The sequence below is a fragment of the Rutilus rutilus genome, assembly GCF_951802725.1.
Source record: "Rutilus rutilus genome assembly, chromosome: 16".
In the NCBI taxonomy this organism is placed as follows: domain Eukaryota; kingdom Metazoa; phylum Chordata; class Actinopteri; order Cypriniformes; family Leuciscidae; genus Rutilus; species Rutilus rutilus.
The window spans coordinates 6,111,044-6,126,576 of record NC_140224.1 but is presented as its reverse complement, the minus strand read 5'-3'; the positions used below and the strand labels follow the sequence as shown (position 1 = coordinate 6,126,576).

The window sequence follows — 15,533 nt, the reverse complement described above, 5'->3', positions numbered from 1 at the left end:
TAAAATCAGACACACAAAAAGCCCTGCAATACTGCAAAAGGAAATATTACAGTCTAAAGAAGAAGCCTAAAAGTCTGTTTCCTACTAAAGATAATAAAATGTGTTATTTGCGGTCTGGCCTCCCAGACTGGCCTGTTTGTGTTTGCTGTTGTGCCAGGCTTTGGCCTGTGTTCTGCTGTGCTAATGAATGGGCATGTAATGATCTGAAAGACGGATTCAATTGAGTGTGAAACATGTAGGTTTGTGGAGCGCTCTTCTGTTCAAAGAGAACAAAGACCTGCTCTAACACTCAACTCTTCCCGTCTTTCTTTGTTTAACGCACTTCAAAATCCTAGGGATTTCTCAGACCTTAAAGTCGACATGAAATCAAAATTGACCCTATTTACTTTGTTAGCGCATATTACTAGTCTTGTGAACAATTAATCTGTGCAAGTTAATACACAGAAAAAAATTGTTTGCCGTGGCAATCTTTAATCAAAATCTAAAAAGTTAGTTCCGGTCTGGAATGGCGTTCCCTTTCTGATCACGTCAGTTTGACGGCTTGGGTTGAAAACGCTTAACCACTCCCCTCAAACCGCTAGTCTGCTATGAGCAGAGATGGAGAGGAGGAGCACTAAAGTAAAAACCCTGCCCTCTATTCAATATTCTGTTTCACTTGGAAATACGTCACAACACTGGAGAAAAGTCGTTTAAAATCTACTTTCCCAGAAACTTCACCTCAATTATGAATATGGAATAGTCTCACTTCAAAACAAGGCCAAATATCTTCTTTTATGTTCCATGGATGTTGTACTTTCTTTAAACTCCCACCCATGACATTCCTCAACACAAACCAGTAGAAGTATAAAGATGAGATTTACACAAATAACACACTGCTGCTACTGTGTTAATATGAAGGAATTTTCTGTATTGATTTTTCACAGACGTGTTTTACCTGTTTTATGAATTACGCATTGCATTAAGTTGTGTTTTATGGTTAAAGGTAATGTCTGTAAACTTAAAGGATACTATTCTGACATACAACTACCAGTATCTTTTCCATTTATATACTTTTTTTTTTTTTTTTTTTTGTAAAAGAAAAAAGATATATATATATATATATATATATATATATATATATATATATATATATATATATATCTCTGACAGATATCAAAACTAACTGCGTAGATGTAACTGGAGTCTCTGCTTCTAGAAAGTGTTCTTATAAACGTGAGACTGCAAAGACACCTCAGTTTTGTACTTCAACACTGTTTTTTTTTTTCCCCAAATGAAGGTCAGACAAAATCCTCCTCAGTTGCCTTTGTTATCATAAACAACAGAATGTGCACATCACAATGACCTAGTTCAGGTTTATATCATTATGTCCCAGTCGCTAACATTTCCCTTCAAATAAACGTATCAAATCAAATAATATAACTCATTATATTTGATAAACAATTATAGCTAATTAATTCCAAATCTTTTGTAATGATAATGACTATAATTTATTATGGATTTATTAAAAGGTTCAGTCTCACTTTATATTAAGGGTCTTTAACTACTATGTACTAACATTTTAATTAATAATATGATACAATACTTATTGTGACCATACATGTTTTTACATTGTACTTAGAAAAATGCCTGCCAGTAATTACATCTGTTTTTATGTCTATAATTATGCTACTGACCCCTACTTTACTCCTTAACCCAACCTTAAATCTAACCATACCACCCTAACCTTACCCGTATCCCACCTCAATAGCAGCAAAAGAGCTTTGTAATACAACATGAACAAGTACATTGTACCTAACATTTTATATGTAATCTATACTAGTTAAAGATAACTATTATAAAGTGTAACCAAAAATTAATTCAATTCATAATATATATATATATATACAGTATATATATATATCATGGCGTTGTTATCTCTGGATCTTTGAGGCTTTAGCACATTTCATAATTAGATTATATAAAATTTTGCATGAGATCATGTCTTTCACGGTGGTGCCTTCCATCCTTCTCTAACTGAAAACCCACACAGGACTGATGATCACACAGAGAGGGGATTGGAGAGAGAGAGTCGTAATGTACAGAAAGTGGGCTGAAACAGTGTGATGTGATTTCCTCACACAGTTCCTACAACATGTATCACATAACAGGCCCCTATTGTCCAATATCTGATATGTTAAACACATGTAGCACACACCTCATAAGCAGCCGAGATAGCCTCAATCACCAAATGAGACATTCTTTGTTTGGGGACAGCAGCCCCTCTGTTTTTACGACCAAAACACACAAACATTTGCTCTGATCTACGCCACTGGGCTGAGCGGTTTACGTAGACCTTCAGTGCCCTGACCAGGCAAAGGCAGAGAGGCCGTGCATCACTCCCAGTCTCTGAATCAGGAGGAGAAAAAGCCTCCAAAACCACCTGCTGGGAACGAAAAGGGATTGACACGACCTTAGGAATGTATCCGGGCCTGGGACGCATCAAGACTTTAACCAGCCCTGGGGCAAAGTCCATACAGGAGGAGCTAACAGAAAGAGCCTGCAGGTCCCCTATTCTCTTAAGAGAGGAAAGGGCCAACAAAAGAAAACTTCTCTGACACAGATTCTAATGCTTCGAACGGCTGACCTGCCAGACCTTCCATAACAGTGCCTAAATCCCAAAAGGGAAATCCCAAGAGGGCCTAAGCCACCTCGTCCCTTGTAGAAAACGAGAAACCAGGAGGTGACGTTGTTGTGGAAATTCTTTTCTCAACTTTAAATAATAATTGTAAGACAGTAGGACATCTCAAAGGTTGATAAAGATCAACTTTATTTCTTGCAAGAAATAGACATTCACATACAGAACGCATCTGGTATGAGAAGGCCCCGACTTCTGCTTTTTGCCCAGCTTATATACACAAAACACATCCTGGTTAGGCTTCATCATTCGTTTACCTTAAAAGGAAAACATCTTGTTCAAAATCTTTGTCTGGCATAAATTATATCTAGACAGAACAATATCATGCCTACATACAAGTTCCTGTTTTTAGCTGCTGCTCAAAATTCACACCTTTTGTCTATCTTTATTTCGATCAACGCTGCACACATACTTTTCACACTTGAAGTCCAACAATAGGTCACTTGAGTACTCTTAGTCTCTTTGCTACTAAGTCGTCTATCACCCAGGACATTTTTGTCCCTGCAAGCTTTTCTAAACACTTGATTACATATCTTTAATAACGTGCTTTAGCTTATATGAATATATTTCTTCAAATGCTTATGAGTACAAATAAAGTGAAAGATGTTAATACAAGTTGTACACTTCTAAAAGTAAAAACACATCTAAAAGTAAAAGAACACATCTAAAAGTAAAAGAACACATCTAAATGTAAAATTTCTATCACAACGTCCAATGGAAACACCTCCTACTGGTACATGCTCTGCCGAAATAGCCCCCACGTACACTTTAAGAGTTGCGGGGGCCGCACCCTCCGAAAAACGACTTTGCAGGAACTCCAGTATTGAGCTCACAGGGCAATGAACTGAGTCCAAGTCGCGCTGGTTGCACCAAGAGGTGAACAGCCTCCATTTATAAGCTTACAGGCGCCTCGTAGAGGGGGCCCTAGAATTAAGGATAGTATCTGTAATCTCAGCCGAGAGTCCAGAATACATTAGCAAGCTCAGGGCCCAAACCCACAGCTTCCATAGATCTGGACAGGGGTGCCAAATCGTACCCTGGGCCTGAGTCAGCAGGTCTGATCTGAGGGGAACCTCCGACAGAGGGCCGACTAACAGACTGACCAGGTCTGAAAAGCATATCTGAGTGGGCCAAAACGGGGCCACCAGCAACAAATGTCTCACTTTGACTTCTCTGAGGAGGACCGCTGAGAGCAATCGAATCGATGGAAAAGTGCAAATCCTGCTGGAAAATGAAGTCAGCATCTCCATAAAGCTTGTCTGCTGAAGGAAGCATGAAGTGCTCTGAAAATGTCCTGGTAGACGGCTGCGTTGAGTGGACAGCACAGTGGACCAACACCAGCCGATGACCAACACAGACTGTGGAAACTTCACACTGGACTTCAAGCATCTTGGATTGTGTGCCTCTCCATTCTTCCTCCAGACTCTGGGACCTTGGTTTCCAAATGAGATGCAAAATTTGCTCTCATCAGAAAAGAGGACTTTGGTCCACTGTGCTTTATTAAATCCAGAGTCAACGCAGCCGTCTACCAGGACATTTTCAGAGCACTTCATGCTTCCTTCATTTTCCAGCAGGATTTGCACCTGCCCACACTGCCAAAATAACCAAAACCTGGTTCAATGACCATGGTATTACTGTGTAATTACTGTGTGATTTCATGTAATATTCTAATTTTCTGGGATTTTGATTTGGGTAGTATTAAGAGATGTAGAATGGTTATGCAGAATAATGCATTAATATGTACTAATAAACAACCAATATCCTAGTAATATGCATGCTAATAAGCAACTAGTTAATAGTGAGAATTGAACCCTAAACTAAAGTTTATTTTTAATAAACTTTATACGTTTATTTATACGAATTTTTCATTTTGTAAGACTGACAGTTGGTCAAAGAGGACCACAAGAGCATTTCTCTTTGATTGTCTTAAAAAGTATCTGATAAAGAAAGTTTGAACCAAAGCAAAAACTATTTTCCAAACAGAGTATTATCTTCCCAGTGCAGAACACCATGAAAGTTTCAAAGCTCTGAAAACACTGCGGACATTCTTTGTGGTCTACACTTTGCAATTGCTTTACTGCCTTTTTGTTGTCAAATAAATACATGAACTAAGCCGGAAGACGTGGATTAGACATGTCAGAACAGGAGCTATATAAGCCAAATAAGCATGAGTGCTCATAATAAATTATGGTTGCACACTTATTCATTGTAAGGTATCTAATTCTAAGTTCCTGTAAAGTTGCTCTATGGCCACGATCATGGATTTGATCACCGACTCAATCGATAGCATAAGTTTGGTGCGAGACTGACCGACTGACTGGGTGACCAATGGCAGATTGGTGAATATTCCGGAAATCAGTGATTTTATTTGCAGTCTTGGTGACCTTGGTGGTGCAGATATTAGACGTGCTTGACCTTAAAGGACTGAGCTCTTTGTTTGTCACAGACTGACTGTTACATTGTCAGTGAGAAACATACTGTCTTTCACAAGCTTTCATGTGTCATTCTCAAAATATGGTGACAAACCTGTCCTTTGAATTTGAGTCATATTTTCAAATAGTCAAGAAAGTAATGTAAAAAGACATTCAATATTTGAATGAGTCAAGTGCCTGAAAAAAAACTAATCTGGTACATCGCCTTTATGGCATTTACAGTTTGTTTACACGCAAATGCAAAAGCCTTTCAGAAGATTTAACTTATTGTCCTTCACTTATAGCCTTTAACAGTGACCATTCCTCAGCAACAATCTTAATACAACTCATTTAGGCCACAAAAACTCACATTACAAGATTATATTGTCATGTCTGGCCCTTTTTGAATTCAGAAGTTGCCACAATGTAAAGTTTCTCTGATACAGCACAGTGAAGCAGTAAAGGTCACACTAGAGCTGGAAAACTTGGCAGGGCTTTAAAAGAACTCAGTGCTCTCACATTTGGAGAGCCCTGCGCACATAGCAACCAGGGTCTCCATGACAACAGCAGGCCTTGTTATCTAGGTGCGGACAGGAGTGAAGCCACTGACCGAAATTCTGAAAGCGGTACGCACTGCAGACTTGCTCAGTGAATCTGTACAATAATGGATTAAATTCACTTTAACATTGGTTTGCTTCTGAAAGATCTGAGCTGAGGTTAAGTAGATCAAGATATGTTTTATCAGAAGGATTATTTGCTCTTCCACCGATCCAGACAAAGTTTGCTTTATTATTGTTTGAGGAAGCCGCAATCTGTCTTTCTTTTAGACATTACTGTATAGAGTGCAACAGTCGGGTTCCAGTCTGGAAGGAAAAACTCCATTCATTTTCTCCATAAGGAAAATGATTTTGAACGAAAACGTATAAACCTTTTAAGACAGACCTACTGTGAGCTATGAGGGTTGGTAATCCATGGTATTTGCTTCTGCTGAAGACATCAGCCTGCATTATTTCAACTTATTTTAAAAATAATCGTGTTTAACAGTGGAATTCCTGGGGAAAAACTACATTACCCATAATGCTGTACAGAAATGTTTTAATTTTTAAAGCTCTAATTTGTATATATATAATATGGCCCTAAAATATAAATACATACTGTACAAATTAGGGCTTTAAAAATGAATGCCTTAACGCATGCGATAAATTGTTTTCAGTTTAACGAGTTAAAAATATTTAAAGCAATTAAGATTTAAAAAAAACTTTTTTGCTTCAAATCAAAGTTTGTAGTGTTATGATTCTCCTCGTAGCTGATTGGCTTGGTTCATGGCTTATAACTCTTTAACAAAGATAATTTTAAAATCCCTATGGGAAAAATGAATGGGAAAAAAAACCTTCTGGAACCAGCGCCGCTGAAAAAGGGGGCGGGCACTAATGCACTCTATTGTTAGCTCGCATATTTACTGTGGCAATGAATACTTGTTCCGACTCGACTGCTTTTGTCTGTATTCAAACTCTTTTGTTTGGACAGTGCAAACAAAACCCTGTTTACGCCAACTGACAAAGTCTTAAACGGATTAACAACTGATAACCCTTAAAGGCCTGAAGAAATAGACATACCCATAGCCATGGGGTTCAAGGGTCAACAGGACTATGCCATTTAAGAACAACGTACCGAGCCTTAAAGTGATCAGAGATCAGATTTCTCCCTCTCAGCTTCATTTATCTTAAGTGGCTAAACTGATCTCACTGAGAAATGGCCCTAAGGTAACGCCTATGCATTGTCATTCAGCCTAGAAGATGTTTGGGCAAGAGAATTCCTCTTGTCATGTATCTCCATTATTTGTAATATTTAAAGGGATAGTTCACCCCCCAAAAAATGTATTCTGTCATCATTTACTCACCCTCAAGTTGTCAAGAAGAAAGAAATTCATTCAGGTTTGGAACAACTTGAGGTTGAGTAAATGATGACAGATTTTTCATTTTTGGGTGAACAATCCCTTTAATCACCCTCAAGGTGTTCCAAACTCGTATATGCTTTTACATTATGTATTTATTTTCATGACGTGTAATGACATGATATTTCCAATATTTCTACTGTAACTGTGCTGCTCGTTTTCAAACTTTTATTAGCAGAGAACGGACAATTGATATATTAAATGAACCATGATTGTGAAAGCAGAAGTTTCAAGAACCATATTCTTCAGTAAAAACAGTTTATTGAGGGGGGAAAAAGGAAATACAATGTTAGTTTACATTTTGATTTGTCTGCTTTTGTTCCACTGACAGTTATGTTTAGGGATGGACCTTTGTGCGTATTTTCTTTTCTAAAAATCATACATTTCCATTCATTTCTGTTCATCAGCACCACCAAGTTGAACTTTTATGTAAAAGCAGCAGCTCTGGACATGTGACTTAAAGTGCAATTCTCATTGGCTGCTTACAGTGTTTTTCACAGTACAATGAAAAATAGAACGCCATAAAAAAAAAAAAAATCACGGCATGTATGTTTTCGTCTGTCTAAACAGCTGTTCATTCAAACTAAAATGTTAATCGCACTAAACATTCGCTTTGGTGTGAACAGGCCTTTATGGTGCAGTTTTGTCACTTTAAAGCTTTGTTGTATGAAAATGCGTGAAAATTCTTCAATATTTCTACTTTTGTGTGCCTTTTACGTGTATATAATGACAGTATGTTTTGGGGAAAGGGTAAAATGTATTCTTTAATTTGTTAGCAATAGCCAATTGCTTTGGGTAGAACACTTTTATGAGTTAAAAATTAATGAGAAATAAGGGTGCTTTAGGCTATATTACTCAATACATCCAAGTATGTACTGTGGTTAGACTCTGTGGTAAACCCTATAGGGCCTAAGGTACTAGGGGGCTTTGTTTCGCAAGAGCAGTCAGACTGGTGTTGGTTTACTCAGTCTGGGCCTGGGAAACAATACAACTGACATGTCTAACGTTACAGAACTGTACACTGAATTACCCATTAACATATTGCTACTAATATCCCACTGTTAATCTCCACCAACAATGAATTCACAAGTCACTTGTGTCGCTAAGTCTCATTTGCTGTGTAATATTCACACTCACGGATCCAGCTCAGCATTCCCTTCATGCATATGTAAAAATGTTGTTGTCATGGGCAAGAGTAATATCTGTGTCCATAGAGAGAACAGAGCCCGACTAGATTTACAGAGCTCACTGTGGAGCAGGTAACATCATCTGTCCGGCTGAATAGACTGAGATATATATGTGCGGTTGCTTCAGGTGCGGTGAAGAGCTGGAGGGAGTGTATTGAGACCATTTTACAAGCCTGTATGCTTTACTGACAAAGACACTGGAAATGCAAAGAGGATCCAGTATGACGGGAAAATGGAGGCAAACAGTCACTAAAACAAGATTTAATGTGATTGGTGCTTACCATGCAAAAGCTGCTGCTGCAATGATAAGGTGGTGTTGGGTGGTTTCTAAGGTGTTGCTATAGGCGTTGACTCCCACCAAAGTCCCAAGTCTCCAGGATATTCCCGTCTCTAGATATGCCTCAGGTCCAGTCTAGATTTTTTCAACACAATCTAATGGCAATTCGTATATATATTTTAAGTTTTGGCAAATTAAGGGCCAATTTGTGTGAATTTGTCTAATTTCATTCATATTTTTGTGTGATCTGCTTATGCCCCAGTGACGGTTATTTTTAGGGGTGGACCTTCATGCTTACTTATTTCTAAAAACATTTTTGTATGATTCACACTGTACGAATTCATACAAAATCACCACCTTGTAAACTAGTAACATTTGCTGGTGAGCTAAAAAATTTTGAGCATATTTTATCATCTGCCAGTCAAAAATCAAAAGCCTAATTGCTCTGAAAAGTAGAGCAACTATCGTTAACAAGTTGTGCAAATTCAGGCGTCACTTATGTCTGTAGAACAAATGTATGTGCAATAATAGTGATGTTTGCCTTAGCAAAGGCAAAAAACCTGTTTGATATGAAAATCTTTACCCCAAACATATTTTCTGGAGTTTAGGAGTATCTCTGTAGTGTGATCAACTTGGCCTTTGCCATTTACAAGGCACCATCTGTGCTTTGCCATTTCCATTTTTGCCAAAAACATTTGAGTGTTTTCAGTGTATTCCCCTAAATGGATAATTCTAACGACTTTCATGGGCACACAGTTCAAGGCTTAAGGATAATCCGAGAAGGTCCAAAAAGCACATCTACAGGGAATATAAACTAGCAGCAAAAAAAAAACCAAAAAAAAAAACCTTTCCATGCCCTTTTTAATAGATTCAGATCTGCTTGGAGACTCATATCTGCTGCTGTGTTTTCCCACGAGCTGGAGTCTTCCTCCCTGTTACAGAAGCTGGATCAGTCTGTCATTTTCCTGTGATCTGCTATCTACAAAGCTATTATTTCTGTTCAGATGGTGAATTCCTCCCCCCCCCCCAAAACCATCCGCACCTCCATCCCCCACCTCCCTGGGAGGAGAAACTCCAAGGCATGACAAGGCAGATCAGAAAGAGAGGGTGGTGGCGTTTTAAGGTCCTTGACACACGTGGGATCAAGACTTGTCCCACAAGCAGGCAAACGTAATCATAAAACTAAGATGGAAATCTCTGGTAATGTTATTTTGAATGTTGCTTCCTCCCCCTGGTCTATGTTCAGTCAGTTAGACCTGGGGATGACCTGGGGTCAGTCGTGGGTCTGTTTTGAGTATTGCTCTTATCAGGACTCTTTAGTGTGACGGCACCTCCGCTCCAATCAGAGTCTCGATTCTCATGAGGAGCTTATTCTTACGATTATTATGAGCAGGCTGATATTCAACTAGTTAATCTTATGTGAACACTGAATCTACACTGAATCTTACTGCTTTCTTTTTTTGGCCCAGTTTTAAATGTTTTTATGAGGGATATATTTTTGCTAAGTTTGTGGCATTCAAGTAAATGGGTGAATCTCACAAAAACCTCAAAAAATTCTAAATGCTATTTTTATATAATACAATTTTACTTGGAAATCCAGCCATTTTAGGGCGAATCCATTGTAATGTTATTGACAATTATGCACATTTTAGATCAATGCCGAAAAATATATTTTTCATTACCGTAATGTCAAAAAATTATTTAATTTATGAATACTAAAGTATTTATATGCATCATGATAGTATTTGTACCGATTTTGTAGCCTAAAAAAACCCCCACTCACTGTCACATTATATTATTAAGGAATGTGCTTAATTGTCATGGAAATAATTCCATAAGTAAAAAAAGTAATTTTATAGTCCTAAAATAATCAGATTTCTTTTTTCCCCTTAGATTTTGTTGTGAAATGTGACTTGGACATGTTCTCTCGAGATATGTTGTAAAATATGAACAACAAAACCTTGAAAAATGAAATCTTATGTACAGCATAGCAACAAGTGAATGCTTGTATGTAACAGTGTTGTGTGTGTGTGAGAGAGAGAGGGAGGGAGAGGGAGGGAGAGGGGGGGGGGAGGGGGGGGGGGGGGAGAAGAACAACTTTAAGGACTCTCTCCCCTTATCAGACTTGTGGGACACTTCTAGTCCTCTATTTGTGGAAGCGAGACTAGTAAAGTGTGGCGGGACAGGCAGGTCGTAATTCGCTGTGAGGGTGTGTGGAGGCGGGGAACAGAGAACAGCAAGAAACACCTTACAGTTCAGTGCCAGAGTGTGAAGAGAGGGAGACGCTTACCTATGACTGACCAGTGATTGACCAGTCCACTCTTATTGGCTTTGGTTGTGCAAGTGGAAGAGAGAGAGAGAGAGAAAGGAATATTAAACATGGCTGGAAGGTCTCTGCACTTGTGCGTATTCATAATCTACGCGATTCAAACGAACACTGGATTTAACATTGACGTGCAGTTCCCGGTCATCAAAGAAGGAAAAACCAAGGGCAGTTTATTTGGATTTTCTGTTGCATTGCATAAACAGACCGAAAAGACAAAGAAGAACTTGTAAGTACCCTCAGTTGCTTTGCGGAATGATACATTATATGTCACATTTGCTTCTTTTCTGTCTTTCTGAGCTGATCTGATACAGACTAGAATAAGGAATAGCCAATACGCTATAAATGACTAAACATATTCAACATCACAAACCTTTAGATATTTATGCTGCTTACATGGATTCATGTATGAATTAATATCTAGATGTGCGCACATAAAGAGAGAGAGAGAGAGAAAAACTACCTCTTTCGCACCTGCAGTGCTAGTGGTGTCCGATTCGCGAATTGTTTTTTTGAGCCGATTCTGTTGAATGATTCGGGCGAACTAATTCACAAAGCTTTCGTTGCCTATTCTCTATTTTTGTATTTTGCCTGTTATTGTCTGTACGATAAGGGGCGATTCAAGAGTAAAACTAACAAGGTAACAATAAAAATCTCGAGTAAATATTTCTAAATATCTTCATTAATAATTGGCTATTGTAAACAATATTGTAGCTGCATGATTTCTAGCTGTTCCAAACAGCTGGTGCCGCTGGTAGACCATATTGGACTCAGCAACCAACAACCAGCTGTTCACACAAGCGCAGCAACCTCTCAAAGCATCAGTATTGATTCTTCAGTGACTCGCATCATTGAAACAATCGTACGAACCAACTGGCTAAAATGAATCGGACCTCTTAACGCTACTGCGAAACGCAACCTTCACTAACTAGCTATTTACTCATATACAGTATTTAATTTCAGTTATAGGCCTATTACCTTCTGAGTTGTCCTGCTTTATATATGTGACAGAAATGTGCAAGCCTGAAGTTCTCTTAAACTAAATGCACTAACAAAAAATACCACCATGACACCTTGATACTACTATATGATGTTGTGGTTGTTGTTTATCTTCTGGAAATGAGACCATGGGAAAAGCATATATTTTTGGTGTAATGACGTTGGCATCAAGTACATATGTGGCATACAAGTATCATAAATAATCATTCAGCAATGCTAATATTAAGTTACCATGGTACCACCACTGAACGTTTCTGATTTGTTAAACTTACTAGGCTCATTTAAAAATTGTTCTATAACACACGGCTATAATTGACAACTTTTTTTAATAATACTATTTATATAATACAAGCTCTTTTAGTGGTGTATATCAGTTTACAATTTCTACAGTGTTCTAGTTACCCTGCTAAGGTCATTTGAATACAAATCCAGTGAAATAGTCCGGGTGTTAACGTACCAACAGACGCCAAGAACAGTCAAAACAATAGGACTGTAGCTGGAGAAGGCAGGACAGAGTAACCTACTGCAACTTTTCACTATCATTTTCCTTCTAATGAGACATGCTTCAAAGTAGCCTAATTCAGATGGGTCAGATGAACCTGTTTTAGACTAATTTTACCTTCGCCACTGGGCTGGCTATGCCAAAGAAAAATAGGCCTACACCTCAAGACATGGATTTAAAGCTGGCTGTGCTTTCGTAAAGACAGGAAACAGCCTATCGGATAAACCTAATCTACTTTCTTTAGGCTTTTACAGTTGCTTTAATATGATATCTGGTGTCAGCAGTGTTCAGTTTTCTTGCTTCAAAGTAAGGTTTTGTTCGGCAGAGCTCTGTCATTCCCTCATATCCTGTGCCGGTAAAACCTGTTGCCTGGAGAGACTGTTTATGCTCCTGATAAACCTATTACCCTCTCTGTGGTTGCTTTCAAAAGGAAAACTCTCAGCAATGACTTGCTGCTATATATCAAAGCATGCATATGTAGTACCAGAATTAGTGACACAAATTCGGGTCAGCACCTCTCTTTAGTGAGAAAAATGTATTGAATGTGCTGTATGTAATTGTCGCTGATGTATTTTTTGAAGCTGTCAGTTATGCCTCTGTTGTGGGATGGTAGGGAGTTCCCCCAAACAGCTCTTTCCTTATTTGTGATTTCCTGCTAATTAAGAGCCTATCATCTAGTTTCATCTATACAAGCCCTGAAGGAGGCACTTCAGAGAACTGTGGAATCTCCTCGGCACATGTTTTTGCAGACAATGACTCTGCTTTGAATGTAATCACCTAAATCACTTCTTTTTTTGACCTCTCTGGGGTTCATCAAGCTGCTATAAATTTGCCACTTAATGCAGTGTTATTGTTGAAGGACTGGATCGATGGGCTCTGCAATCTGGGGAGCTTGATATTGTCCAGGCTCTGAAACATGAGAGGGGGCCACATGGTCACAGTGACGTCCATCACTCATAGGCGTGTGGGTGCACTGGTACAGAAATGGCATTTTGGATCTTTAGGAAGGCTAGATGGGCAGATAATGGGCAGTTAAAGAAGACCCAGCTGTGTTCACTTTAACAGCCATCTAAATAGACCCTTTACCCTTTAGAAAAGATGCTTTACATGCTATAAAACTGACAGCACGCTGGCTTGTGAAAGGCTAGCTAATAAAGTCAGTGCAGTTTATCTCATCATGAAAATGAGATGGTAATTTTACAAATTACAACCTTTTTTTTTTTAATACTTTATAATGATAAAGATTCTTTAATATTGTTGAAGTTAAAAATGAAAGTTCTAAATTCTGACTTTATGTATATGTCATTATATATATATATATATATATATATATATATATATAAAGGTTTAACTAAATGAACAAATACAACTTTTGATTTTAGTAATGTATTAGTGAATGTTAAAAACTAACATCAACTAAGATTAATAAATGCTTTATATTTTTCATTGTTAGTTGATGTTAACTAATATATTTAATTCATTTAAAATAACTGAATAAACCTCTTTTGTAAAATACAATGGTAGAATTAGTTTTAAATTACTTCAATAGATTTAAATTTGTATACAATTTTAAAGAAAAATGATCCTGATGATACCCTTGATATTTTGGGGTTTATTTAAATGAAACAATTTTTTATTGGATGAATGATTGGATGCTTTTAATTATTTTGCTATAGAAAAGAGCACAAGATTTGTTTTTGGATTTTGGTATGACAATTTGGGATAAAATATGCTTTACAATATATAAACAAAATACTGTTGTAATTAAAAAAAATGCATGAGGGCATTGATGCATCTTATGAAAGAGATCTAATCAAATCTCTCTTTACTGTAGGCCATGTTTGTCTTAGCAGGACACTTCCCAGACCCCTCTCTTCTCTCGGCATATCCTGGGAGATGGAATGTGTTGGCTCAAACTGAGGCTTTATTAATGAAAAGAGACAAATATATTTCTCTGCTTTTCTAAATTTTACAATCAAAAACCAAATGTCTGCACTCTCTCACCACAGAGACAGGAATTAGATCTGGTTTTAGTTGAGCATGAGGAGTGTGAAGATTTAAATAATGCAGGAGTGAGGTGCGATCACCCACTTACAACATGCATTAACACTGCTTTAGAGCTTTTAGTGTGAAATGAAAGAGACAAGGGAGGTGAAGGATTTGCTTTTCAGGGAATGACATGGTGTACCCCACTCAGGGTTATCATCTTTAACTAAAACAAAAACAATAAAAAAAATTATAGCTTGAAATTAAATAAACATTAACATAAAATAATATTTTAACTTTTATTTTATTTCAGCTATTTGCCAAGGCAACATTTCTCATTTACATTAGTTTAACTTAAAGTAAACTAATAAAACTAATACAATACAATCTATATAGATACATATATTTAAAAAAACAAAAAAATTAAAATTACTTAAACTTTAACAAAAATTAAAGTGAAAATAGAACATTTAAAAAAATACATTCGAATTCAAAATATTAACAACAAATAAAAAGTATATCAATGATACTGAGGGACTGTTTACATGACATCATTTTCAACTAAAAGCGTAAAACATTCATTTGCACGACAACAGCGTTTTGGGGGCCTGAAAACACAAACGTTGAACTTTAAACTACAAAAACGGCATGCGTACGTATTAGTCGCGTAGCCTTTCTTTACAAAGTGACATCGCCAACTACTGGCCTGGCAGCATAACAGCGTTTTTAGTCATTTTCGCAGATCCGTTGTCGTCTGTACGCAAAAAAAGCAAAGGAAAAGCTTTTCCGTTTTTAGTACACCATTGTTGTATTAATGTACAATAACACTGATATAGAAAACCATCTTCATATCATAATTGTGGAAATTGGTCCAAACGAGAACATAAAATTAAAACTTGCTTCTTATAAGTCATGTACTTATCATGGATTTTACTTGGTTTTGTCCATTAGGTATGGGTTGGATCGTGAGAAGCAATGAATTATATTTTGATTAAAGATACCACATACCAACATTTTTGTCTTTGGAATAAAGTGCACCAATGAATCATGCACACAGTAGTATTTTTTAAGAAAGTAAAAGGGGTCATTTTTAATTTCAGGTCTGCTAGAGTAAACTCTTCATATCCCTGCTTGATCCCTTTTCAGAGATGGCAGCCTTTCAGAGCACAAAACAAATATATACCCCTCTTACGACCTCTTTAAACAGCTCATTCAGCATG

General features: G+C 37.4%; 1 protein-coding gene across 1 annotated transcript in view; it reads left to right on the top strand.

Moving 5' to 3' along the window:
• Positions 1-10,632: 10,632 nt before the first annotated feature.
• itga3b (integrin, alpha 3b) overlaps positions 10,633-15,533 on the top strand; it is a 47,744-nt gene continuing 42,843 nt past the window's right edge. Inside the window, exon 1 of the mRNA XM_084433447.1 lies at positions 10,633-11,055. Coding sequence (XP_084289573.1) covers positions 10,883-11,055 — 173 coding nt within the window. The 5' untranslated portion in view covers positions 10,633-10,882. The remainder of the gene's footprint in view (positions 11,056-15,533) is intronic.